We start from the raw sequence: 27,706 nt of genomic DNA on the forward strand, positions 1-27,706 counted from the left end.
TCTGGTCTGATTTCAGAGGCTATGCTCTCACCTCTCTATCCTTCCACTGTCTTCCTGAGATCCTCCGGTGGAGGGCGGGGAGGGGCATGCCCTGCACAACTGCAGGGGGCGCCTTTCCCTTGGCGGGCCCCCAGCAAACGTGCCCGAGAAGATCGTGCTTCCCCAGCATGCAGCCCGGCCTCTGACACACGCCTCCACGGAGAGCGAGCGGCCCGCTGAGGGACCCAAGAAACGGGGCCCTGAGGATGCTATTCCCGCCCCCATCTAAGGAATGAGGCCATCGCCGCTGTTTATTTATTTATTTATGTCTTGTTTTTTTTTTTTTAAATCTCTGATGCGCCATCAGGAACTCATTTCCGCTCCTGCCTCTGGGGAGGCTGTCGGAGATGCTCTTCGCTCAGCCAATGGAGAGCCCCGGATTCTGGCGAGGGGGCTGTGCTTTTCGGTCGGCCCTGCCCCCACCCACCCAGCCACCCACCCAGCCACCCATCCACCCTGCACACAAAAGCAGCATCTTTCACTGTCTGAAGGAAGCCGAGCCTCCGCCAGCTGCGGAGCTGGAAGGAAGAAAATACCTCGGAGGCACGGGAAGCGGCGACGACAAGGGCGCGCAGCCGCAGCGGTGCGCCACGGGGAGCTGACCGCGGACCGCCGGCCCTTCCCCGGCCCCCCGGACACAAGCGCCCACCTGCACCGGCCACGTTGCTGCGGGTGACCTTCCGTGGATGCGGAGTCCGCCCCTGCGCGCGTCAGCCTCGGATGCTCTGAAGGCCCGGGGAGCGCGCTCCGGAGGCGAGAGATGCTCGGCTGCATCCGCGCGGGGCTCGCCTTTGTTTGCGCCTAACGAGGAGGAAAAGGAGGAGGAGGAGAGGCCGCGGAGGCAACCGGGACTCAGCGTGGAGGTGAGTCCACCTTCCTTCCACCCCCCTACCCCCCCGCCCTGCCGGGAAGGTCTGTCCGGAGGCATCTGCCGCCGCAAACCCCCTTCTGGCAGGCGGGGAGGGTGGGAGCGGAGAAGCACGGTCTCGTGATGCTTGGGGTGGTACCATCCATTTTTCCCCGGGCCGAGGAAAACCATCCGCCCGGCACACACACCCCGCCCCCCAGGGCACCTTCCGTGCCCACCGTTCCCTCGGAAGACAGAGGGCTGCACCATTTTCAAGACCCGCTTGGAGGTTAAGCGGATTAAACCCTCAGCCCCTCTGTCGGGGATGCTTCCTAAGAGACTGACATGTCCAGGTCCCACCTCTGCGCGTTTCCTATTTATAACCCCCTGAGCGGATTTGGAAGAAGGACCCGAGAGATGTTGCGGGTAAAGGCCCGCCTGCGGGGTGGGGAGGAAGGGAGACCGTGCAAGACAGATTCCGCCTTCCTTCTCGGAATTTGTACCTGATGTGCTGGTCATTCGCCAGCGCGGAGCAAAGGGACACTTTCCAGCGGTCCCTCACTTTATTTTATTTGCCATCCTTGAATATAAGTGAGCATCCGAGAGAGGGTGTCCAGGGCCCCTTGGGGACCCACCCACACCCCGCGTTTAGAGGATGGTGGAGCCAACATATGTGGCTGCAGAGTCTGCGCTGTGGGTGGGTGGGGGGCTGGGTGGTCCTTCCCCGGGACTGAGGTCACCCCCCCCTCCCCGACTTGGGATGAGGAAAACAGACCCAAAGACCACTCCTTTCAGATAGGAGACGAATTTCCGCTGACGTGAGCTTTCCCTGGCCGTCAGCTTCTGGGCGGCTGTCGCCCGTAGCATCGTGAAGAGATTTTTTTTCCCTTTCCGGACTGCGTCTTGCTGTCCCTCCTCCGTAAATGAATGACGACATTCAGGACGGTGACAAGAATTGAGTGAGAAACTCTCACCCGGGGGGAGTGGGGGCGTCTAATTTTAGCCATCGCCTGCCTGGTCCCCAGAGGGCCCAGCCTCCCTCTGGGTCCTCGCTCCCTGAGCTACAGTCCCAAATGCAGACCCAGCGTCTCCAGGGACCCAGGCCCAGCAAGGGGCTTCGAATGACACGCCCACACTGGCAGCCGTGCACCAGCTCTCCGGAGGGGCAGCCGCAGCTTCGGGCGGGGGGGGTGGGGGACCTTAGACGCTGGTGAGTGAGGATGACAACACAGGAGCTGTTGGGAGGATGTGATACGATGACACCCTGGGCTCTCCTTAACGACTGCCAAACCCGGGCCTACAATCCTTGCACAAGCGTGTGGATTAAAACAGAGTTTCTCAATCTCAGATGTATAGACATTTGAGGCCGGGTCATTCCTGGTCGTGGGGGGGGCCGTCCTGGGCACTGTGGGGGGTTGAGCAGCATCCCTGGCCCCACCCACTCCATGCCAGGAGCACCTCCCCCCCCAGTTGTGACAGCCGCAAATGCCTCCCAACATGGCCACGTGTCCCCCACGGGCGGGGGGCAGAATCGCCCCCCTCCCCGTTGAGAACCACTGATTTAAAAGCACAGATGCTATGGTGTTGATTGAGTGATAAGATCCTGGAATGCTGCAGCCAGAAGGACCACAGAGATCATTTCTAGCCCAATTTTTTCATCTACAGACAGGGAAGCTGAGGCTGGGAGAGCGAGTGGCTTGGGAGTCTGCCGTGCCCCAGGGTGGACCCGATAGCAATCTCACTCAGTTCTACTTTCGCTCTCGATGGCCCAGCACTTAAGTCACGGCCTAGAATGCTGCCCCCCCGCCCCACGCCTGCTGCCAGCTGGCTCCTCAGAACAATAAAAACAAAACTGGCATTTTGTGGTTGGTAGTAACTAAGATCCTGACTTCCAACCCCGGTCTCTTTCCACCCTGCCTTCGTTAGTCCTGGGGTCAGCAGATTGTCAGGACTTGTTTCTTTGTGGGGTGACAGAGAGGCAGGGCAGGTAGCCTGGAGCAGATGGAGGTAGGTTGGGGTTGACCAGGTCCTGTTTGAATGTGTCAATCCTAGCAAGGAAGCTTAAGTATATCAGTCATTAACACTTTAGTATAAATGACTTTAATTGATTTATTGCTTCCCAGTTGAAGTCCAAGGTGAGGGAGGAATGATAAGCCCTGGGAAGGGTGGATTTCAGAGCTTCAAAGGGAGCGGGGCTTGTGGCTGGAGGTTCAGCCCCTCATGTGGTTCAAACTCCAGACCCACATGAATGTTCTCAACTCTCCACGCCTCTGTTTTCTCACCTGTGAAATGAGAAAGTCTCATGGGACTGGGGAATGATTCAAGACCGTGGACGTGAGAGCTGTTTGCAGATCACTGTGAAGTGCTGTGTGTGTGTGTGTGTGTGTGTGTGTGGTGGGGGGTTGATATCATGATGGTCGTCCAGTAATGCCTCCATCCGTGGCTCTCCTTCAGGTTTGTCTCTGCTTCGGGTCGGCGCCTCTTCCCGGCTCCCATGGGGACCACCGAGGCCACGCTCAGGATGGAAAACGTGGATGTGAAGGAAGAGTGGCAGGGCGAAGCGCTTCCCAGGTGTGGCTTCCAGGTCTCGGGGTCGGCGGAGGGAGCGGGCCCCCTCGCTTCTCCGGGGGGGGTGGTGGTGCAGAGACCCCTCCCTAGTTGACCGGGCACATAATGAATATTTCCTGAATTACTTCAGATTGATTCTCCCCCAACCCCCTCCAAAGAGCCAAAAAAGCTCCCATTCCCACACTGTTTTAAGAATTCTCAACATTTTTCTAAAACCGTCTCACGACTATTGCAATATTTTCGCCTGGGTTCCCATGCATTCAGGGGATGGCGTATTTTTACCTGCAGCAGCCAGAGAGACCTTGTACCCTGCTTCAAACCCCTGGGACAGGGAGCTGACCCCGTGGCCAAGTAGTTAAGTTCAAACGCTCCATTTCGGCGGCCCAGGGTTTCACCGGTTCGGATCCTGGGTGCAGACATGGCACCGCTCGTCAGGCCACGCTGAGCGTCCCACATAGCACAGCCAGAGGGACCTACAACCAGAATATACAACTATGTCCTGGAGGGCTTTGGGGAGAAAAGAGAAAAGAAGAGGAAGATGAGCAACAAATGTTAGCTTAGGGCCAATCTTCCTCACCAAAAAAAAAAAAAAAAAAAAAAGCCTGCTCAATATAACTGTAAAAAAAAAAAACCCTGGGGTAAATGCCCATCCCACAGAAAATCTGGGATTCAGCCTCCCCCTTCATCTTTGACCTCACCTCCCATCACTCCCGTCCCCTTCATGCCCCGTTAGCGTCTCCCTTCCTGTTCCTTCGATGTGCCCAGCTGGCTCTGACTTTCAGACTCCCCGCGCGCTGGCCGTTCCCTCCGCCTGGAACACCCTGGCTCCCTCACCCCCTTCAGTCTCTGCCCACAGGCCACTTTCTCAAAGAGGACCTCCTGGCCCCCTCACTCCCCCCTCCCCCGTTCCTGAATTGTTTCCTCACTGAGTAACGTCCCCCCAAAATATCCACGCCTTAATCCCCGGGACCTGAGAATGTTTCCTTCCATCGCAAACGGGACTTTGCACACATGATTGGACCAGCTCTGCCCACCCCTTGATGTCAGTCCGGTGACACTGATTTCAGGCTCGCTTCTGGCGTCTACAATCACAAGGGAGTACATGTGTGTTGTTTTAAGCCACTGTGTTCACGGTCATTTGTGACGGCAGCCCTGGGTGACTCAGACAGTCTAATAGGCGAAAGATTTTACATCCTTCTCTTGTTTATAGACTGTTTCCGCGCCACGGAACCCCGAGAGAGCAGGGACCTTTGGTTCCCTGCCTGCTGTATGCCAGCACGAGGACGGAGCCTGGTATACAGCCGGCGCTCAATAGATACCGTGCGAGCGGGTGACGGTCACCGTAGGAATAAATCGCGGAGGAAGGGAGCTGTGTGTGTTCGCTTCTGAGATGCACGAGCCGCCAGGCCTGCCTCTCTCTCTCTATTTTCTCCTCCCGGAGAGGCGCTGGGTGAGAAAAAACACTGTCACCGCAGGGTCCCCCTGAGCCTGGATCAACTGCTCGTCGCCTGCGTCTTTGAAGGCAAGGCTTTTACCCGCGGGAGACGATGCCCCAGGGTTATCGCATAAGCATCTGGGAAGCGAGAGTCGAAGGGACCAAGCGTGTTGACCCTGGAAAAGAGTGTCTGAAGATCAGCGGTCCCAGAATATCTCCGTCGCAGAGGGTCCCCAGGGCAGAACTAGGCTGATGAACAGGCATCAAAGGGACCCAGATTTGAGTCCAATATAGAATAAACGGGCTCAAATGGTCCAATATACGCTTTATACGACCGGTCCCTCAAAACGGGCACAGACTGACGGGGGCGGTCGGAGCCCCGTGTCCACTGTGCCCGGTAGCAGCCGCGACGTCGGGGGCATCACCACCCATTTGAATCTGAATTTACCCCGCACCCCGAATCCAGTCGCATTTGCTCTCTGCGTTTCGCACGCCGTGCACTGCGGTTCTCTAGCCAGAGGCGCCCGTGCTCAGAACAGCCGAGAATCTCGTCCGCCCGGCGCTGTCATCCGCAGGAGTTTGTCTTCGAAAATACAAGTATTTCGGGACAGCGGTGGCCCATTCCTTGCTACTGACCTCCCGCCCTTTCCCCTTTAGCATTTTCTCTCCGGGTCACAGTCCTTCTCTTCAAGTCAACATAAGGATGCTGACGTCCGGCTGCGTGGAAAGGGATCTCCCGACGCCCGGATGGGGTCGTTTGGGCAAATGAAGGCCCGTTTCTGAGCAAGGAAGTCCTGACGTGGGTGGGAATGCTCTGAATTTATTTTATTGCACAGCGGGATTAAAAGGGCGCGACCTTGGGAACCGGACCACGGCCGTGGGCTCCGATCCCGGTTCCCCGACAGGCTCGCTCGGCCGCCTCGGCAACCTTCCAGCATCTCGATGCCTCAGTTTCCCTCTCTTAAAATGGAGACCACCGTCCGTCGCTCGCGAAGCTGTCGTGAGAACTCGACGGGGCGCGTGGGGCGAGACGGCTAAAGCAGGCTGTGTAGACGATGACAGCTACCCACATAGACAGCCCCCTCGGGGCTGGTCTTATTAACTTGTGTCTTGGGCCTCCAGTTCCTTTTTTCGGCCCCTCCCCACATTTTACAAAGATTTCTCCTCTCCCAAGCCCGGTGGGGACAAAGACGGGGCTGGTGGCAGCTGCGCGGGTGGATTTCGGGGGCGTGTCCCCCAGCTGCGGAGCGTCCCCGGCCATCTCAGTGGGGCAGTGTCTGCGGGATAGAGGCCTCGCTGTGCAGCCCCGGGGGTGAGCCAGCGCCGAGCCATGGCCTCTGTCTTCCTCCTTCTGGAAGAAGTGAGTCCAGCTGCCTCTGCACATAACCAGCTCTGTCTGGGGCCGGACAACGCGCGATTCTGTTCCTTCCAGCTCGCTGGTCCCTTCCCGGGGCGTCTTCGAGCTTCCCCGGGGGGTCAGAGGACCCCCCCGCTGGGCCCCAGGCCCACAGCCCCCGCTCCCGCGGCCACTGTCTTGCGGCCTCTCCCTCCTGCCCTTCTGCGGATCCCTCTGGAGCCAGAGCTGAGGGCAGCCTGGGGAGGATTTCTGTGGCTGCCCCACTTTCTCCATTCGTTCTTTCTCATGATATGCGCCGACTGTATGCCAGGCCCTGAGCAAGACGCTGAGGACACGTGGAGAAGAGCAAGACGGCTGCCCTGGGCTCCGCTCTCAGTCTGGGGCAGAGACAGGCGTCCCCTTATGACCTCACGCACAACCCAGTGTGAAATCGCAGCTGGGTTTTTGGCGCCTGGAGAGTGCTGGGTGGGATCTGACTGGGTCCGGGAGGTTGGGGGTGGTGCTGACCCTGTGCTGTGAAGGATGAAGGAGGATGAACAGGAGATGGAGGCTGGGGGTAGAGGCTGAGCATTCCAAGCACAGAGAACAGCACATGCAAAGGTCCTGAGGCCAGCAGAAGCAAGTTGAGAGACTGAAGGGAAACCGAGGGGGGACACTGAGGACCAGGGCAGGGAAGGGCTTGGCCAGGGTCTCACAGCTAAGGAGAGGCAGGTGCAGGGCGAGATCTCTGCCTGCTGCCTCGGCCCGCTCGTCCTTTCACAGCCCAGTGGGCTGTGGGTTTGGTTTATTTGTAGCTTTTTATTCTGTTGTCGTCCCAAACTTAGCAGAATATCTATAAACCTTCACCCAGATTCGCCAATTGTTACCATTTTACTCCCTTCGCTTTGTCAATCGTCCTCTCTCACTCCCTTCCTGCCCTCCTCTGTCTCTCCCCTCGGTCTCTCTGTCTCTGTCTCTCTCCGTATATATATATACTCGGCTCCTGTTTGCGTCTGTCTGTCCCTGCCAGGGCAGGCCAGTGCCCTCTCTCTCCCCCAGCCGAGTGCACACACAGAGACGATTTTGTGTTGCACAACTTAGCAATCCCAAAAAACATTGTGCACGAGCCATGGGCTCGGGACAAGCAGGGACGGAAGGGCCTGACCATCCTCAGCGTCTCCTCCGTCCTCAGCTCCAGCCACCCTGGGTTCGTCCCCTCTTGTCCCCTCCTCCGTTAGCTCAGCGGCCACACAGCCTCGCCCAGACGGGCGGCTTCATCAACATGCCCTTCTCCTCTCCCGGTTCTGGAGGCTCGAAGTGCAAGCTCAGGGCCCGGCGAGGCCTCTCCTCTGCGCTCGCCGGCAGAGACACAGAGATCTCTCGGGTCTCTCCCTCTCCTTTTTAAGTTATTTTATCGAGGTCGTAACGGTTTATAACATTGTGAAATTTCAGGTGTACACTATTTATCCATTTCTGTGTAGACCTCCGCTTGCTCACCACCAATAGTCTAAGCGTCATCTGTCACCATATGTCTGTGCCGCTTTACCCCGTTCGCCCAGCCCCCAACCTCCTTCCCCTCCGTTCTCTTTGTCCATGTGTTTGTTTATCTTCCACATGTAAGTGAGATCATGCACGGGGGCCGGCCCGGTGGCGCAGCGGTTAAGTTCACACGTTCCGCTTCTCGGCGGCCCCGGGTTCGCCGGTTCGGATCCCGGGTGCAGACATGGCACCGCTTGGCAAGCCATGCTGTGGTAGGCGTCCCACATATAAAGTAGAGGAAGATGGGTACAGATGTGAGCTCAGGGCCAGTCTTCCTCAGCAAAAAAGAGGAGGATTGGCAGCAGATGTTAGCTCAGGGCTAATCTTCCTCAAAAAAAAAACCCAAAGGACCACAACCTGGGTGGCCCAAAATGACAGAACTGTATTGTTTCCCCTTCTGGAGGCTGGGAGTCCAGACTCGAGTACCCTCCTTGCCTCCTCCAGCCTCTGGTTGTGGCCGGCCGTCCTTGGCCCTCCGTGGCTCGCAGATGCGTCACTCCGGGCTCCGCCTCCCCGTGCGCGTGGCCGTCCCCCTGTGCGTCTGTGTCCACATTTCCTCCTCCTTATAGACACACCCCTCTCTGCACGTAGGGCCCCCCTTAATCCAGGATGACGTCATCTTAACTTCCTTACGTCTGCAGCCACCCTATTTCCAAGGAGGTCCCCTTCCCAGGGCGTGGGGGTTAGGACTTGAGTTCTCTTTTGGGGGGGGGGCCACAACTCAACCCACCGCCAAAGGATAAAGCCACACCGTCCGCCTTGCCTATTAGGGGGACCCCCACTTTGGACGTGGGTTGCCTGTCACAGACGGGAGCCAGCACCGCGGGGAGCCATCTCGATCCACGGTGAGGTCGTGGAGGGGCTTTGGTGCAGCAGAATCTGGGGTCTCCCAGGGACTTGGGGGAGCAGCTAGGTGTCCCCTGGCCTTGGAAGCCGCAGCCCTGTGGATGGGCAGGGCGGCCGTGTGCTCGGCCCGCGTCAGGAAGCGGCGGGCGCCTCCTCCAGGGAGCCTGCTGAATCGGCTCCTCCGGGTCAGCATGGTCTGGAAGTTATGGAACATTCGTGGTGTCCTGGGGGGTTGGGGTCTGTGCCCGGTGACTCCTGCTCCCACGACATCTCCTCCCCTGGCCCCACCTCCCCCAACCCTCCTCCTCCACCCCTCCCACTCCCCGATTCCTCTCTCCACCCCTGCCCCCCACCCTCTGTCCCATCTCTTCCTAGAGCTCAGCAGGCTCATTCCTGCCCCAGGCCCTTTGCCCCTGCTGTGCCTCCATCTGGAACGACCTCCCCGCAGCCAACCTCTTGCTTTCAAGTCTCCGCCCAAAGGTCACCTCCTCAGGGAGGCCTTCCCTGACCACCCTGTCCTCGCGCCCCCTCCCGCTCCCTCATCTTGTTGATTTTCTTTGTTGCCAGCGTCACCATCTGCTCTGCTCATCTGTTTCCTTCATTGTTATATTTCCTCCCTCGTGTGGCACTCAGGGCTCCTCACAGAAACAGAAGCAGTAGGTTTCCATTATATACGTAACATATATAATGTATATTTGTATTATTGTATATAATATTATTATATATACATTCATACAGTCACCCTGTTTCCGTCCCTATTGGGGTCGGTGCACGTGCACTGGCCGGGCACAAGGGGGCAGTAGCGGGCAGTGACGGGGATCCGATCTGCCGCCGGACCGGTTCAACACCCCCAGCATGAGGGGGAGGCATCCCCTAGCCCAGCCTCAGTTTCCCCGTCTGTGAAATGGGCTTCTCCCTGCCTCCTAGGGTTGCCGCGAGGAGCAAATAAGATGGCACGGTGAACATGCCACCCAGGCTCAGAGCGAGTGCCCCACCCACGGGGCGAGTCCTGATTCTGGCTGATTCCAGAACAGCGGAAATTGCAGCCTCAGGCTGACGGGCCCCCGGGAGGCACCCCAAAGGAGAGAAGGAGCCGGAAGGAAATCCCGACACCCAGGGGGAGCAGGAGTGGCCGATAATCAGCTCCTGGGGGTTGTCACCACTCGCGAAGGGCAGAGCACATTCAAGAAGAGATGGAAATCTAGACGTTTTGTGTCCCAGCTCTGACCTCGCAGCAAATTAAAAATGTTCTTAAATGCTGTGTGGGCAGAACCAGAACTAGGGGTGAGGCGTCCGCTGTCAGTCTGCAATTCGGGGTCACCTTGCCGTCGGGCGGTGAGCTCCCTGTGCCCCAGGACCCTGGGCTTATGAGTCACCAGGCCCGACCGTGTGGGGAGCAGGAGGGGCGGCAGCTACAGACGAGAGGGACAGGGCGGCGAGGACACCAAACGGGCCTCTAAGAGGACGCTTCAGCCCCGCCTGCCTCTTTAAAACCTTCTTCCGACTTTATTTAAAGCTCGCTTTTTTCTCAATTGAGGGGCAATCCGCGTAAGATAAAATTAGCCATTTTAAATGCACGATTTAGTGGCATTTGGCAAAGTCACAGTGTTATGTGGGCATCACTTCTATCTAGTCCGGAAACATTTCCATCGCCACAAAAGGAAGCGCGGTCCCCATCAGCATCACCCCCACCCCCTCCCCAGCCCCTGGCCCCCATGAGCCTGCTCTCTGTCTGTGGATCTGCCTGTTCTGGACGTTTCCCGTCCATGGGGTCACACGCCATGTGTCCTTCTGTGTCTGCTTCTCTCCCTGAGCGTCGTGGGTTCAGTTCCGTCCACGTGCAGCCGTGTCGGGGCCTCGCTCCTCTTCACGGCTGCATAATACTCCAGTGTGTGGACGGACCACGCGTCTTGTTCATCCATTCATCCGTTGATGGACATCTGGGCTGTTTCCACGTTTTGGCTACTGCGACTCCTGCCGCTATGAACATTGAGCATGAGTTTTCAAGTGGACGTACGTCTTCATTTCCTTTGGGCCTCCGCTCTATTTTGACTTTTGACCTCTGGTTCATCCTGTCCTTCCAAGACCCCCCAGTGTCCTGAGAGGTGGTCGTTACTCAAAGAACGTTCGATGCACGGTGTGCGGGAGAAGGACGGGAGGGTGGCCAAGGCAGCAGCGTGGGGCGATTTGACCCTGCACAGGGGGCCAGCTCGCGCCCTCGGAGGAACAGAGGCGAGGGAATAAGTCATTCTGGAAAAGGAAAGGAAAAAGCGTTCTATGTCCGTCGCTGTCTACACAGCCCCCTTTCCGCTGGGATGAGTGGCAGCGCATCCCCGAGTCAGCAGGCCCTGCGGCGGGAGCCTGAGACAGCCCGGGCCCTCGGCAGGACGTTCTGCCCAGAGCCGAACTTCCCCCAGAGAGCAGAGGAGCCGGGGCGCCTGGGTCAGACCCGGGCAGCAAGAGCCGGTGCTCCACAAAGCAGTGCGGGCATTGCCCCAGAAAAAGGCCTGCTTTTGCAGATCTGTGCCCACAGCCAGGCGTTAAAGAGGCACCAATGCATAGCTGGCTGCATTTCTTTAAAAAAACTGGGGCCGGCCCGGTGGCACAGCAGTTAAGTGCGCATGTTCCTATTTGGCGGCCCAGGGTTCGCCGGTTCGGATCCCGGGTGCGGACATGGCACCGCTCGGCAAGCCATGCTGTGGCAGGCGTCCCACATATAAAGTAGAGGAAGATGGGTACAGATGTGAGCTTGGGGCCAGTCTTCCTCAGCAAAAAAAGAGGAGGATTGGCAGCAGATGTTAGCTCAGGGCTAATCTTCCTCAACAAAAAAAAAAAAGAAGAAGGTGGGGAGGGACGTTATGGTGCAGACAGCCGATCACACATCTCAGCCAGGGGACCAAGTTGACATCACAGGGGTCAGTCTCGGTGGTGGCAGGACCTTGGGATGATGGGGCGAAGAGGGCCCTTCACTCCGGGGCCCTCCCAGAACCCACCGCCCCAGCCGACCACGAGGAAACCCAGACAAACCCCGGCTCACATCACATCTTCCTCTACTTTATATGTGGGACGCCTACCCCAGCATGGCGTGCCAAGCAGTGCCATGTCTGCACCCGGGATCCGAACCGGTGAACCCCGGGCCACTGAGAATCAGAATGGCGCACTTAACCGCTGCACCCCGGGCGGCCCCCGTGGTGTCCCTCTGACAGCTCGTTGCTGCGTTTCACCCGAGCGTCTCGTCGAGACCCCACTCTGCGGGGTCCCCTCCACGTGAAGCCGTGTCTGGGCTTTGCTTTCCCCTCCAAAAAAAGAAAAGGCGTAGCATTCGTTAGGTGACGGGAAGGCCGCCAGCCCGCGCTGGTGTCTGAGGATTTTCTGAGCCAATGACGGGGTGTCCGTGGTCCCAGCGATTCCTCTAACTAAACGCATTTCTCGCTGTTTTCTCGGATCTCCTCCCGCGGCTGGATTCGCGGCGCCTGGTGGCTGACTGACGCTCGCTCCGGCTGGTCCACAGGCCGCTCCCGGAAGAGACGGGATCAGACTCCCCCGGCAGCCCCGAGGCCGACGCGTCCTGTAAGTTCCCCTAAGCGCAGAAGTGGGGGCGCTCTTGCCAGGTCCTTAGAAATTTCCGGAGAAATGTTGGAGGCCCTGCCTCTGGGGCGGACATCGGGGGCGGGGGCTGGCTCCTCTGCTCCGAGGCCTACAGGGGAAGCAGCCACGGTGGCTGACAGATGCTGGGACACCGTCATGACGTTCTCATGCAGTGTGGCTGTGTGTCCTCGAGCTGGTTGCTCAGCTTCTCTGTGCTTCCAATTCCTCATCTCTGAAATACATGGAGTGAGCCTCCTGCAGGAGGGGCATGCGAGGATTAAACGAGGTAGTACGTTTAAAGTGGGCGGGGGGTGCCAGGCACAAAGTCAGCCCTGGGCACTCAGGGGGGCTCATGGCTCTGAGGTTCCAAAGCCCCAGACTTCGGGGACAGGCTGTCCCAGGCGGCCAGAGGAGGGAATGCCTTGATGGCCTCTCCTCGCCGAGCCCCGCTGAGGGCCCCTGCTCTGCCTGCATCTCCTCCGTGCAGCTCATTGCTGTGCCCACCCTACAGGGGAAAGACTGACCAGAGAGGGACAGCCACGTCCCTGAGGTCACACAGCAGTGCATCCGGGACTGCTCATCCCTGCCCCACACTGTGCCCGTGGACCAGGGAGGGGGGCCAGCTGGTCCCAGACGGTTGATCACCTAGAGTGCCAGCCCTTCTTCAGGCCTGAGTGCATGGGCTCTGCCTGGGATTGTCACATCCCCGCAGGGTGACCTGGAGGAGTCCCTTCTCCGCTCTGGGCCTCCATATCCTATTTCTGAAAAATGAGGTGTATGTAGGAACAGTACCCTGCTTCCTGGGTGTGGCTGGCTCAATAACAGCCCCCAAAGATCCTGATCCTGGTTCCTGGAGCCTGTGACTGTCCCCTCACGTGGCAAGAGGGACCTTGAGATGGTTACTTTTTTGCGTCCACTTGGCTGGGCCACGGTACCCAGCTATGTGGTCAAACGCTATTCTAGATGTTTCTGCTGAGGGCATTTTTTATACGACATTTACATTCAAATCGGTGGACTCTGGGTAAAGCAGAGGGCCCACTGTAATGCGGGTGGGCCGCATCTAATCAGTCGAAGGCCTTCAGAGAAAAACGTCTCAGGTGTGATTTGTCCTGTCCAGCTGTGAACCTGTGAGACACAGACAAGCTATCTGCTTCCAAAATACATAGGTGGGACAGGCATAGGGGAGATATTCTCATTCCAGAAGGGAGAAATTGGAAGGAAGAAAGGATCTGAGCGAGTCTGAAAGTCGGCAGGACAAACTCCATTGGATTTTTTTTTTTTTTTAAGGGCAAATTCCATTCGATTTTAAGGCTGGAGAATAATCCTCTTTCGCTCCATGCTGTGTCCCCCAGGTCCGCATGGTGACATTACTGACGCCTTGCTTCCCCACTAACGAGAAGTGTCACATCAACACTTTGTCTAACTGTCACCGTGCTGTGACAGTAACAGAGGAAGAGAGCTCAATGTTATGATCGTCTCTGACCCGCTGCTCTGGGACAGGGAAATTCAAAGAAAAGGAAATATGAGGAGCTGGTACATTTAATTGTCGATCAATGAACATCTTCCCGGGAGAGAGGGGCGGGACTGTCCTCCTGGTGTCTATTTTGTCCTCACTGGCTGTGGAGTGGGAGGCCGGCCTCTGGCCCTGGCGCTGGCTTTGGGGAGATGATGGCTTTCCCCTGACGTGACCCCGAGGGGCCACCCTGGGAGGAGAAACCGCCTTTTTCTGGGAAACGAGAGTCCAGGCTAAGAGTCTTACGAGGAAACAGTCACGACCACAGGGGGTCCCACCCCACGCAGCTCCAGAGCCACCTGGAGGGTCCTCTTCCCTCTGTGCCTCCGTTTGCACATCCGGTAAAGCGGACAATCTCGGAACTCGCCACTGTGGGATGTCGTACGGTGGGGACATCAGAAGCCCCGGGGAGGCCTGGCCCGGGTTCCGTGATCCGTACATTTTATTAAAGACTCGAAGGTCCCAGAAATGGAAAAAGTAGGACGTGGGTGGGTGTTCTCTGCCAGCCGCGCCCGGAGGCGACAGTAACCGCAGACACCGGCCAGAGTGGGGCCGGCGCCCGGGGTCTAGCGGGCGGGTCGTCCATGCGACCTTGACCCGGCTCACCTCCCGCGAGCCCCTTTTGCAGATGGGGAAACTGAGTCAAGCTCAGAGGCGCGAGGGGGCTCTGGACGAGCGGACGGTGACGGCGTGAATGTCCAGCACAAGAGGACGTCGCGTGGCGGCCGGGGCGGGAAGTGGGGAGTGGGAAAAAGAAAGAAAAGTCACCCCGTTTTGTCTGATTTTGCTGTTTTTTTTTTTTTTTTTCCCCACAGCCCCTCCCAACACGTTGACCTTCAACGGGGCCCATCGGAAGCGCAAGACGCTGGTGGCGCCCGAGATCAACCTGTCCCTGGACCAGAGCGAGGGCTCGCTGCTGTCCGATGACTTCCTGGACACGCCCGATGACCTGGACATCAACGTGGACGACATCGAGACCCCCGACGAGACCGACTCGCTCGAGTTTCTGGGCAACGGCAACGAGCTGGAGTGGGAAGGTGAGGCCGAGGTCGCCCACGGGAGCCGCCCGGAGCCTCCGGCCCCTCTGGCTCGGGGACGTGTGGGTTTTTCCCCGGGGACTTGGCTTTCTGAGACCGGAAGGGTGTGTCTCCAGCCGATTTGCCCAGAGTCGGCGGGGCGTCCACTCCGGGTGTCCACTGAGGGTCTGGGGGGTCTGGGGGGGACGGGCCGGGAAGAGACGGGGCCCACGGCACACGTGGCACAAAGACGGTGCTGGAAACCAGAGACGCGCCAGGGTCCCAGCAGCTGCGCGTGGATGCTGGGAGCCAAAGGAGGAGGCGAGGGGACAGGGCAGGGTTGGGGGGGTCACCTTTTATTCCCAGTCTGGTGGGAAACTGCCGGGGGACCGACCGGATTGGGGTTCCCATCCTCGTTCCCTAGTGTAGCCTGGCGAAAGCGGGTGGCGGTGGCGGGGATCGGAGGCAGGGAGACCCCAGAGGAGGAGGCGGCGGTGGCCTCGGGGATGGAAGGAACAGAGAGGGAACAGAAGGCGACCGGGATGCCTGCTCTGGGGCTCTGAGCAGCCGGGATGTGGCCGCACCGTTTCCTGAGGCGGGAAGACTGCAGGAAGGAAGGTGGGCAAGACGGGGACATTTTGAGTAGTTAAAAACCTGAGAAGCCCAGAGAGGGACAGAATGCCCAAAAGGCCACACAGTGAGTCATTGGCAGAAACGGGGTCTACCCAGGTCGACCGCCTGACGTCCCCCGCGAGCACTTTCCTGTGTTCTGAAGTTTGAAAAAGACCCGAGTTGTGATTTAGGCGTGATTTTTTGACTCCCAGAGCCGCCGTTTCCCCCAGCAGCACCCCCAGCCCCGCCACACGCCGTCAGTCGGCAAAGCGGAGGACAAAAGGGAGGTGCGGCCACGCGGCCACGGGCAGCGGAAGGAGGCGGGAGGCCGGGACGAGATGCCCGACTCAGGCATCCCCTCTGTCACACCCCCCACCCCGCCTGCTCCCAGATGACACGCCCGTGGCTGCCGCCAAGAACATGCCGGGGGACAGCGCGGATCTGTTCGGGGACGGCGCGGCCGAGGATGGCAGCGCGGCCAACGGACGGCTGTGGCGGACGGTGATCATCGGAGAGCAAGAACACCGCATCGACCTGCACATGATCCGGCCCTACATGAGGGTGGTGACCCACGGAGGTGAGACCGCGCCCCTGGCCCCCTCCCGGCACCAGCTGGAGGCCGGTCAGTGGCCCTCTCTGAACCTCGGTCTCTTCTTCTGAGCCTCAGGGATGTTAAGCCCTGGTCTCGGGGAGGGCAGGGGGTGGGGTGAAACTTGCACGGGGCTGAGGCGTGGACCAGCGGGCACCGACGGGGTGGCCGGCGTCCCGGCTCTCTGCCCGTCTCTGCCTGGGGCCACCCACGGCCGCCTCTGTGCAGGGTACTACGGCGAGGGTCTCAATGCCATCATCGTCTTCGCCGCCTGCTTCCTCCCGGACAGCAGCTCCCCCGACTACCACTACATCATGGAGAACCTCTTCCTGTAAGTGGCTGTTCTCCGTCCCCGCCGGGCGGGCTGGCCCGCCGGCCGACCTCCATCCGGGTCCCCTGGTCACCACTATCAATTTCGGGGCCTTTACTATATGGCAGCCACGAGGCTGGGCGCTCCCCACCCTCCCCGGGACCCCACGGGGGAGGTGCCGTTGCCTCCCATTCTACAGTGCAGAGCCCGAGGCACAGAGAGGTTGGGTCACTTGCCCAAGGACACACAGGCACAGATGGGGAACTCGAGGCTGAGAACGAGGGGCAGGATTTTTCTGGAGTCGCTCAGGAAGAGGCGGGGGACCGTCCGCCATGGGTGCCTGTTTGGGGCCGGGGACACGGGTGCTCAGGCGTGAGAGCTGGGGCTCCCTGACGCTGGGCCCCGCCGGCCGGGTCCCCTGTCCTCCGGGCCCGGTGACCAGGTACGTCATCAGCAGTCTGGAGCTCCTGGTGGCCGAGGATTACATGATCGTGTACCTGAATGGGGCCACCCCGCGGCGGAGGATGCCCGGCATCGGCTGGCTGAAGAAGTGTTACCAGATGATTGACAGGAGGTGAGCCCGGCGGCGGGGACCAGGGACCCCGAGCGCCGAGGTCGCTCTGAATGGTGGCGTGGCCGCAGCAAAGCCCCACGGACATTTATCCTTCCCCGTTTCTGGGAGCCAGAGTCCAAGATCGAGGGGTCAGCAGGGCCGGGGCCGAGGGGGCCGAGAAGGGGAATCTGCCCCATGTCACCCCCAGCTTCGGGGCGCCGCTGGCCGTCCTCGGCTCGTAGAAGTGTCACCCCGGCCTCTACCTCCGTCTTCGCGTGGCCTTCTCCCTGCGTGTCTGTGTCTAAAGGTCCCCTTTTATAAGGACGCCAGTCACATTGGTTTAGGGCCAACCCCCCTCACCCCGGTGTGACCTCGCCTGAACTAATTTCTCCTGCATGGACCCTCTTCCCGAATAAGGTCCCATCCTGAGACCCTGGGGGTTGGGACCTGAACGTATGAATTCGGGGCGGGGGGGACATATGAATTCAACATGACCGTAAGCGATACCCAGAACCGGGGCGCCCAGAAAAGCTTCCAGGACGGGACGGCGGTGTGGCCACGCGGTCGACAGCTCAGACTCTGGATTAAGACTCGGGCGGGACCGGCCGTCAGCTCCCACGACCCTGCGAAGGCGCCCAGCTTTGCGGAGGCTGCACGGCCGCCCCGGAAAACCGGGAGGAGCCTGGAGCCACTGGGAGCTCATCTTTCTTCCTGTGCCCCCCACGCAGATTGCGGAAGAACCTGAAGTCCCTGATCATCGTCCACCCGTCCTGGTTCATTCGCACCGTGCTGGCCATCTCCCGGCCTTTCATCAGGTGAGTGTCTAGAGCCCGTATCTGGACACCCACGGGAGTTGTTGTGTCTTTTTTTTTTTTTTTTTTTTTGAGGAAGATTAGCCCTGAGCTAACATCTGCTGCCAATCCTCCTTTTTTTCTTTTTCTTTTCTTTTCTTTTTTTTTTTGCTGAGGAAGACTGGCCCTGAGTTGAGATCCGTGCCCATCTTCCTCTACTTTATATGTGGGACGCCTACCACAGCATGGCGTGCCGAGCGGTGCCATGTCCACACCCGGGATCCAAACCAGCAAACCCCAGGCTGCCAAAGTGGAACGTGCACACTTAACCACTGTGCCACCGGGCCGGCCCCTCTACCTGACTTTTTTTTACTGTGACTTGATTATTTTATTATTTATCGGGCCGTTATATTCTCTTGGCCTTATAGTTCTCATCCTTAGGGGAATTGATTTGACCTTGAGAAAAGTTGATTTTATGTATCACCAAAATTAGGTTGAAGTTGGTTTTTTTGGAATAACCGTGGGGCCGGTTCTGCTCTGTCCAGCCCCCAGGGGCGCGGGGTGGAGGCTGGCATCGGGCAGGGCAAAAAGCTGGAGGGAAGATGCTCGGGGCGCCCTGGAATAGGGCGCGTGTGCGTTGCCCTGTGCCGTCTCTCCGTGTGGCTTGGGTGCCGCCCGCGGGCTGCGTCTCTGACGCCTGCCTCCTCCCCATCCTGCCAGCGTCAAGTTTATCAACAAGATCCAGTACGTGCACAGCTTGGAAGGCCTGGAGCAGCTCATCCCCATGGAACACGTGCAGATCCCGGACTGCGTGCTCCAGTAGGTGTCCCTGTGCCGTGGGAGCGCCACCCCCTCCGTCCCTAACGCCCCCCGCGCTCCTCACGTCCCCGCTCAGCTAAACACGGCTGCCCGGGAACCAGGCGCGTTGGGAAAACAGCAGAACGGAAGCAAAAACAGGCGTATGTGAGATTAGAGAAGGCAGCGGCCCTGGGCATCTCGGGGGCCAGTGAGCCCCGGCCCCCGGCTCGGTTTTATAAATAAAGTTTTATCGGCACACAGCCACGCGCACCCATTGATGCGTCATCGGTGGCTGCTTTTGAGTTACAACTGAATTGAGTCGCGATGACCGAGACTGGCCTGCCAAGCCGGAAACATCCCCTCTTCGGCCCTTTACAGAAAAACTGGCCTGATGGAAGGGTGTGTAGACCCGCCCACGTGGATGCGGGCCTTGCTTTATCAGGGCACGGTTCCATCGCTGATGCTGAACCGGCAAAAAGGGTCTGCTGAGTCATGTCTACACCCGATGCTGGAATATGCCAACCAAGCAGGGGGCTTGTAAAGCGGCTGCAGGGAACATAAAAGAGAATGGCGGGCTGTCCTGTCGCCTCCACAGCCTGGCGTGTGTTCGGATGTGACGATGAGGTCGTGTCTGTTCCAGAGGGAAGGGAATTCCGGGCACGGGGAGAGGAGGGCTGCGCCCGACGTGCTTTTCCTTCTCCCTTCCAGGTACGAAGAGGAGCGGCTCAAGGCCAGGAGAGAGAGGTCAGTGCAGGGGCTTCGTCAGGGCCGGGTCGGGGCTGGCGCTGAGCTGGGCCCAAATCCGGGGGGGCGACCGGCGGCTTCGGCTCAGCAGGGACCCATGTCATGCAAGCACACGGCTCAAGCCCCTGCCCTTCCCTAGAGGGCTTGGCGTCCGACCCGGGTTCGAATCCAGGCTCCTCCATTTACCGACAGGTGACATTAGGCAAGTAAAAAGTTCATAGCCACCTTGGGCGTCATTGTGAGATCTCAGGAGCAATGGCAGCCATTGTGCCACTTGGGGAAAATGGTGGCTCCGTAAAGACTAATGACGGTAACCAGGATAATATTAATAATAATATCTCCCTTTACAGAGGGGACACAAGCTCCTTACTCTCCCCTAGGAGACCCAGAAACACCCCTTTGCTATCTCATTGGCTCATTTTTCATTAGTGGCGTAACCATGAGAATCCAAGGCTCAGAGAGGGCAAGCCATCCCCCAAGGCCACACAGCAAGTCGGTGAGAGAGTTGGGGCTTTCGGTGGGTCAAAAGCCTGTGTCGTTGCCAGGCCCTGGGCCAGCCTCGTGGGAAACAGAGGTGAATAAGATGGAGTCCTGGTCCAGAAGGTTCTTCAAGTGGTGAAGGAGAGGCACGCCTCACCGAGCGAGGAAAATGGGTCCTGGAGCAGGGAGGGTGATAGCGGCAGATGAGGCGCGTAATGAGCAAAAGCGTGGCGGCTTCACAGAGTCATTTAATAGTGAGAGAGGCCGGACGAGCCGTGGGCCACCAGGGGAGAGAGGCTGGAGGCGGGCGGGACTCACCATCCCGTGCCATTCGGGGACTTTTCCTCCTTCTCTTCCTCTCTCTTCCTTTCTTCCTTCCTTCCATCCTGTCTTTTTTTTAAAAAAAAAATTTTATCCTAGTAAAATACACATAATGTAAAATTCACCCTCTTAATCAATTTTAAGCACACAGCTCAGCGGCATGAAGCACACTCACACGGTTGTGCCACCATCCCCTCCATCCGTCTCCAGAACCCTCCATCTCCCCAAACTGCAGCTCTGTCCCCAGGAAACACTGACTCCCACCCCTCCTCCAGCCCCTGGCCCCCCATCCACTTTCTGTCTCTGTGGCTGTGGCTCCTCTGGGGACCTCCTGTGAGTGGACCACACAGTGTGTGTCCCTCTGTGTCTGGCTCACGTCCCTGAGCATCACGTCCTCCAGGTCCGTCCACATGGGAGCAGGTGTCAGGACCTCCTTCTTTTTCGTGGCTGCGTAATATTCCAGGCTGTGGCTGGACCACGTTGTGTGTGTCCATCCTCCATCACTAGACACTCGCGTTGCTTCCATCTTTTGGCTGCTGCGAATCACGCTGCTCTGAACACGGCTGTGCAAACATCCCTCCGTTCTTTGGGGTGTAGCCCCAGAAGTGGGATTCCGGATCACATGCCGGTTCTACTTTCAATCTGTCCAGGAACCGCTGGAGTGTTTTCCTCAGCAGCTGCTCCATTTTCCACTCCCACCGACAGTGCACGAGGGTTCCAATTCCTCCACGTCCTCGCCACCCTTGTCATTGTCTGTTTTCATGATAGTCGCCCTCCTGGCGCCTGTGAGGGGGTCAGGTCTGTCTGTCTTGCTCCTTTTTCTCCCTTCCTTCCTCCCCTCTCTCTGTCTGTCTGTCTCTGTCTCTCTGTCTTTATCTCTCTCTCTCCCTGGGTTACTCCCCTCCCCGTCCCAAGCCTGCACTGGGGACAGGAATAGAGGGATAAACAACACCGGCAGGGTCCACCCTTTGGGGACCATGGCACCGGCGGGGCGACAGCGTCCAGGGAACAAGAGTGCAGATGCCTCTCGGTGACCAGCTGAGAAATGGCTCAGGGCCTGCCCTCCCCGGCCCGCTCGCACCCCCTTCCTCCAGCCGCCTCGTCTTCATTCACCCCGGTGACAGACACCTCCCTCCGTCCTCCGGGCCCCGCGCTTCCCGGGGGACAGCAAAGCAGTCTGCAGACCGCTCTCGGTGACCGGGGAGAGACCCCGCGGTCCACGCCGGCTTGTCATCCTCGTCACCTCTCTCTGTCCCCAGCGCCAGGCCGCAGCCCGAGTTCGTCCTGCCCAGGTCTGAAGAGAAGCCAGAGGCGGCGCCGGCAGACGACAGGTAAACGGGCAGGTGACCGCGGGCGACAGCGGACACCCCCAGGGGCTGCCGAGCCCCCTTGGAAGTTCCGATCGGAGCCATCGTGATGTCACCGCGTTTTCATGACCCCGATGTCGTCGTGACGAGGAAATGAGAACACGGGGGTCATCCGGTGCCCTCTCCATCGTCGACGCTCAGCGTTGGGGTCCTCCCCCTCCCCCTCCGAGCTGCCCCCAACGGGGGCCCCTCGCAGAGGCCGCGATTTCAATTTAAACTAATCAACGGCAAATAAAATTTGCAACTTGGCTCCTCGGCCCCCCTTGCCACGTGGCGGGGGCTCGGCGCTCCCGTGCTGACAGCCTGGACACGGGACGCGTGTGCCGTCGGAGCAACTTCCACGGACAGCGTGTCCCCGGGCCCCCTTTCCTCCTGCTCCTGAGCCTCCTCACTCATTTATTATTTTTTTGTTGTTGAGGTGACATTCACAGAAGGTGCAATGAAGCATTTTAAAGTGCTCGATTTGGTGGCATTTCGCGCATTCGCAATGCTGTGCAACAACCTTCCTTCTAGTTCTGGAACATTCCGTCACCCCAAAAAGAGACCCTGAACCCGTTAAGCGGTTGCTCCTGTTCGACCCCTCCCCTCTTCTTTTTTTTCAGTCCAGCAAATGTCTACTGAAAGTCTTTAGTGCCTGGGCCCGGGATGTGCAGATGGACACAGCACGGCTCGGGCCCTCTCTCTCGCCTTCAGACCTGTGCTCTCTTCCCGTGGGGTCTGCCTCCTGCCTTTGACCCTTGTCATCCCCTCCTTGCCCTGCCCTTGAGCTCCCTGAGGGCAGTGGCTGCCTCTGGGGACCGTCCCCTCCTTCTCCTCCTCCTTGCAGCCAGCACAGGCCACGCACAGGGACCTCGGGCCACTAATGCGTCCGACAGACCAAGGTCTGCTCTCAGATGAAGGTTCCAGCTGGTGACCTTTGTGCAAGTTCCTGTAGGTGGGTCAGTGTCCCTGGGCTTAGGGGACGCCGAGCAACATTAGTGGTTTTGTTTTGCGTCAGTGAAGGGCCTCGGCCTGTCTCCTCGTGCCAGCCTGTCCTGGCTCATTTGTCACACAGCAGGCACGCGCTGACGCCTGCCTGGTACCTGATGAAGACGAAGCCACGTCAGCCCTCCTGGGGCTCACGGCCAAGGTGCCAAAAATAGGCCAATAATGCTGAGTCTCCTTTGCTCTCCCACAGGTCTTCTCTGGGCGCGGAGGACCAGGAAACGAGGTGGGTGGGAAGCAGGATGAGCTTGCTCCTTATTTTGGAAATGTTCTCAGTGGAGCCCACCCAGGGACAGGTGCCCCATGATTTATCATCAGTGATGGAGATACGGCCCCAGGGAGTCAGGGAGACAGCGGTTCCCACGACAACAGGGCCTCCGCTGTGAATGGTTGGATGGATGGATGAACAGACAGATGGCTGGGTGGATGGGTGGTTGGGTTGTTGGATGGATGGATGGGTGTGTGGATGGATGGAGGGATGGGTGGATGAGTGGATGGATGAGTGGATGGATGGGTGCGTGGATGGATGGATGGATGGATGGTGGATGGTGGATGGATGGATGGATGGTGGATGGATGGGTGGATGGGAGGGTGGATGGATGGATGGATGGTGGATGGATGGATGGATGGGTGGATGGTGGATGGATTTGTGGATGGTGGATGGATGGTGGATGGATGGGTGGATGGATGGGTGGGTGGGTGGATGGATGGGTGGATGGATGGGTGGATGGATGGATGGATGGATGGGTGGATGGATGGGTGGATGGATGGGTGGATGGATGGATGGAAGGTGGATGGATGGGTGGATGGATGGGTGGATGGATGGGTGGATGGATGGATGGATGGATGGGTGGATGGTTGGATGGGTGGGTGAGTTGTTGGGTGGACACAAGGCCCCAGAGCTGAGCAGCATGGTCGCCCACCTGGAGCCAGGCCCCCGCAAGCCTGGGACATAGCTCAGCAAAGGGTGCACCATCCACCCAGGGCCTGTCGCGTTCTCTCTGCCTGGTTCCAGATGCCAGGAAAGGCCTCGCCATGTGTCAGGATCCAGGAGACCCTCCTCGGGTTCAGTGGTTTGCCAGAAGGACTCACAGAATGCAGCAGAGCTGTTATGCTCACGGTTATGGTTTATTACAGCAGAAGGATGGACCCAGAGGAAAATCAGCAACAGGATGGCCCTTAATTCTCCCAACAGCAATGTGGGCAAAGTGCAGGAGGTGTGGCCAACCAGGGATGCTCACCCGAGCTGTGGTGTCCATGGTGTTTACTAGGGGTCAGTCACATATGCGTGGCTGGCCTTAGCCTCCAGTCCCTCTAAATTGCATTGTTAGCATGGACCATGGGGCATGACCCAAGGTCCCCAGGTCAAGACAGGACGTTCCCAGGACTCAGAGGTGACCTCCCAGGAGCCAGGTAAGGGCCAGACCTTTCTTTGGAACTTGCAGGTTGACCCTTGATCACACATTCTCTTCCCATCTGTAACATGGCCTGGACGCCCACTGTAATGCCACCCATGTGACCCAGGGAGCCCCAAGCTGAGAAATAAACAACAAAAAGGATCTGGAGGGGCCAGCCTGGTGGCACAGAGGTTAAGTGCCCACATTCCACTTTGGCAGCCCGGGGTTCGCCGGTTCAGATCGTGGTGCGGACATGGCATCACTTGGCGTGCCATGCTGTGGTAGGCGTCCCACATATAAAGTAGAGGAAGACGGGCACGGATGTGCGCTCAGGGCCAGTCTTCCTCAGCAAAAAAAAAAAAAAAAAAAAAAGAGGATTGGCAGCAGATGTTAGCTCAGGGCTAATCTTCCACAAAAAAAAAAAAAGGATCTTGAACCAGAGATGCCTCAGGGACACTGAGTAGCAGCAAGTTCTCGGTGCGTTTCTGACAAGACCATCTCAATCCACGCCTTCTGGAGAGGTGTTCACACCCACAGACACAGAACACGTGAGGAAGTCATCCACCGTAAGGGAAAGTCAGCAGATACAACACACAGCAGAATCAGACTCCCTCCCAGGAATCCCCGGGGAGAGATGATAACAGAAGCGTGTTTAATGATTAGAGACACAAAAAAGGGATTGTGGGAGCAATGGAGGGATGGACACAGATGAGTGGATGTGTGGGTGTATAGATGGATGGATAGGGTGGGTGGGTGAACGGATTGGTGGATTGGTGGGTGGATGGATAAGTGGATGGGTGGATGGTGGATGGATGGTGGATGGATGGATGGATGGTGGATGGATGGATGGTGGATGGATGGTGGATGGATGGTGGATGGATGGATGGTGGATGGATGGTGGACGGATGGATGGATGGATGGATGGTGGATGGATGGATGGTGGATGGATGGTGGATGGATGGTGGATGGATGGATGGTGGATGGATGGTGGACGGATGGATGGATGGTGGACGGATGGATGGATGGATGATGGATGGTGGATGGATGGATGTTGGATGGATGGTGGATGGATGAATGGGTGGATGGATGGATGGGTGGGTGGGTTGTTGGATGGATGGATGGATGAATGAACAGACGGATGGATGGATGGGTGAACAGACAGATGGATGGGTGGCTGGGTTGTTGGGTGGATGAACAGATGGGTGGGTGGATGGTGGGTGAATGGTTGGACGGATGGATGAACAGACGGACGGATGGGTGGATGGGTGGATGGGTGAGTGGATGGGTGAGTTGAAGCCTCCCTCTTGTCTGACTGAGGGCACCGGCCCAGGGCCTGTTCTTAGGCTGGACCAAAAGAGAGGTCCTCTTCAGAACCCCATCTGGAAGGTCAGTGGCAGGTGACCGACCCCAAAGGGCAGGTGCCTTTCTTGCTACCAAGGGTGCACCAAAGCCAGATTAGGTCATTCTTTTGGATTCCATGCACCTGCAACAGCATTTTCCACTTTCTTTAAAAACAATAGTAACTTGGCTGTGTTTTACTCTCTTCAGCATGTCCTGAGGTGACGTGAGGACAGAGAAGGACACGAAGAAGATTCCAGACGCCAAGAAACCTCTGTCAGACGCCCTCTGGCCCCGGATCTCGCCCCTGCCTCCTCCTGAGTCCCATCTTCAGAGGGTTCTAGTCTCCATCCATCTCTGAAGCCCAGCATCCTTTTTAGCTGCTTGGAAACATTTTTTTTTAACGATGCGGTACTAGCACGTTCTGGAAAAGGACCCGGTTCTCAGCCCTCCGTCCTTCCACACTCATGAAGTCCCGGCCGAGAAGAGTGAGCAGCACAGGGCGTGGCCAGTGTGTCCTCGGTGGCCTCGGGCCCCTCCCACTGTACAAAGTCCTGGTTCGAGACCCTTCTCTTGCTCGTCACCTGTCCCAGGTTGGAGCCACAGACGCCCACTCCCCAGCCGGGTCTGGATTTGTTCTCGTGCCTTCCTCCCAGAACAGCCCCCGCAGCCCTGGGCATCTGACTGGGGAGCTCAGCCCCCCGCAGGGCGGGGCCCCGGGCACCTCCCGGCCTTCGACCTCGTGGCTTTTCATTGTCCTCCAGTCTCAGAAATACACTCCCGTCTCCATCCAGAACATTCTCAAGCCCCTTTAACTCAGATGCCACACCACAGGGCGACCCCGATCTGTAACGTACCTCCTCCCGAGGGAATGAGCCGTCCCCACTTCCCCGATCCCCCCTGAAAATGGGGTTGGGATGAGCCCCCTGGGGCTCCCACCAAGAGCGGAGGCTGAGAAACCATCTCTAATGTAGGCTTGTGCCGGAAATACAGACCGAGAAAAAGGAAGAGACAGGGTATGGGATTTCGCAGCGTTGCGAAGGTCACTCAGGAAAAGAAATCCCGGTGGCCTGGACACAATGGCCACCTGCGTTCAAAGGAGGCAAATCTCTCTTGGACGGAAGATAAACTTTTTCTAATGCGGTCCAAACACCAGTCAAGTGGCCTCTCGAGGTAGTGAGCTCCCCGTCTCTGGGGGCATTTAAAGAAACGGCTGAATGGCGCTTGCAGAAAGCGGTCGTCTGCGGTCCCCTCCAATCCTGAGTCTTTATTTCTGTGACTCTGAGCGGAATCGAGCTGGCACGCTGTGGGGTCCCTCCAGCTGGCTTTTTAGCGGGTGTCGTCGAGGCTCAGTTGGCCTGCGTTTCTGGGCCTCGGTGGGAATGTCAAGTGCTGCCTGGTCCTGGACATCGAAGAGGGTGTGTTTGGGGCCATGCCATGGCAGGAGGGAGCTGGTGGCGTGAGTGCCGCCGGAAGGGGACGCCCAACTTTGCCATGTGGGAGGGGGTCCTGCCCATCGAGGAATTGCCCCAACGCCATGAAAAATGCCAGGCCTCCCAGCGAGCTTGGGCCAGGCATCTTCCAGGTCCCAGCACAGCCCCCGTGGGGCCAGGGCGTTTGGGGGCCTGACGGGGTTTTTAAATTTGTGTTTCTGCTGTTTCCCAGATGTCAGATGAGGGGCAGGGGCGGTGTTCTAGGCCCAAGTGTGGCCCCCGGAGCCTCACGCAGCAGAGGCTGGCAGACGGGCCCCTCCAGGCTGCCCTCCATCGGGACCCTCCCTCCGGGGCCCTAAACTCTGGGTTCAGGTGGTCAGTGCAGCCCCTCGGAGACCCACGCACGGTCCGGAGGGCCCCAGACGGCCACCCGCAGGAAGGCGGTGACTCCTGGAAGTCTGGGGGCTCACTCCAAGCTCACAGAAGGAGCCGGGATGGAACTCATGCGTTCTCCCCAATCCCGCCACAACCGAGTGCCTGCAGAGGTGACAGATGACACAAACGGGGAGATTTCGGGGCCCCCTCTAGGGGCCTGCAGACTCATCATTCCAACAGGGACCACCGGGCCCACCCAGCGCCCCTCCGGACCACCAGCAGCCACAGACGACGGGCAAGTGGAACCGAGGACCCCGCTTGGCCACAGCAGCCCCTCCAGGATAGAGAGAGACCCCCAGGGAGCTGGGTCCCCAGGCCTGCCGCCTGTCCTCAGGCGTGAGACCAAATGGGGCCACCATGTCCAGGCAGGCTGCCCCCCGCGTCCCTCCCCCCGCGGGGTCGTCTTTGCGGTAGATTCGTATCCGCGGGCGGTTCCAGCCAAGATGCAGCAGACACCCGGCCCTCGGCGACTCGGGCGGGCGTTGGGCTTTCCTCGTGGGCCCCGTGGGACGTGTCGTCATAAATCCCCCCCACCAAACTCGTAGTTCACACGCCCCCTCCCCCACCCCTGACAGCGAGTTTTGCGGTTTTTAAAAAACGAAAACAGTTGGTTATGCGGACCGTCGTGAGGTTCAGATGCCATTTCCACAAGCTTTGGGGGATTTTTATGTGAAATAAATGTCACTGAGAATGGAGGTCTGTGCTCTTGTCTGTTTCCAGGGAAATCTTTTACGGGGGGCGGGGGGGGGCTGCCCCATGCCGTGCGACCTTGGGTGACCTTGAACGACCTTGGATGACCTCAGGCTGTCTTCTCCTGCTTCCGTCTC

General features: G+C 58.6%; 1 protein-coding gene and 1 long non-coding RNA gene across 2 annotated transcripts in view; one reads left to right on the top strand and one right to left on the bottom strand.

Annotated features, from left to right (window-relative positions):
* Positions 1-385: 385 nt before the first annotated feature.
* ATCAY (ATCAY kinesin light chain interacting caytaxin) lies at positions 386-27,574 on the top strand. The gene is made up of 13 exons (XM_023644423.2): positions 386-902; positions 3,341-3,457; positions 12,122-12,180; positions 14,527-14,748; positions 15,731-15,916; positions 16,157-16,259; positions 16,681-16,812; positions 17,520-17,606; positions 18,303-18,401; positions 19,089-19,124; positions 21,185-21,256; positions 22,470-22,502; positions 25,222-27,574. The coding sequence occupies exons 2-13, from the start codon at positions 3,381-3,383 to the stop codon at positions 25,229-25,231; spliced, it is 1,116 nt and encodes a 371-aa protein (XP_023500191.2). The 5' UTR covers positions 386-902; positions 3,341-3,380; the 3' UTR covers positions 25,232-27,574.
* LOC138925074 (uncharacterized) overlaps positions 2,982-27,706 on the bottom strand; it is a 38,684-nt gene continuing 13,959 nt past the window's right edge. Inside the window, exons 2-3 of the long non-coding RNA XR_011440763.1 lie at positions 3,737-3,961; positions 2,982-3,540 (exon numbers count right to left, since the gene is read on the bottom strand). This is a non-coding gene — a long non-coding RNA (uncharacterized lncRNA). The remainder of the gene's footprint in view (positions 3,541-3,736; positions 3,962-27,706) is intronic.

This window comes from Equus caballus, chromosome 7, assembly GCF_041296265.1.
Source record: "Equus caballus isolate H_3958 breed thoroughbred chromosome 7, TB-T2T, whole genome shotgun sequence".
NCBI lineage: Eukaryota > Metazoa > Chordata > Mammalia > Perissodactyla > Equidae > Equus > Equus caballus.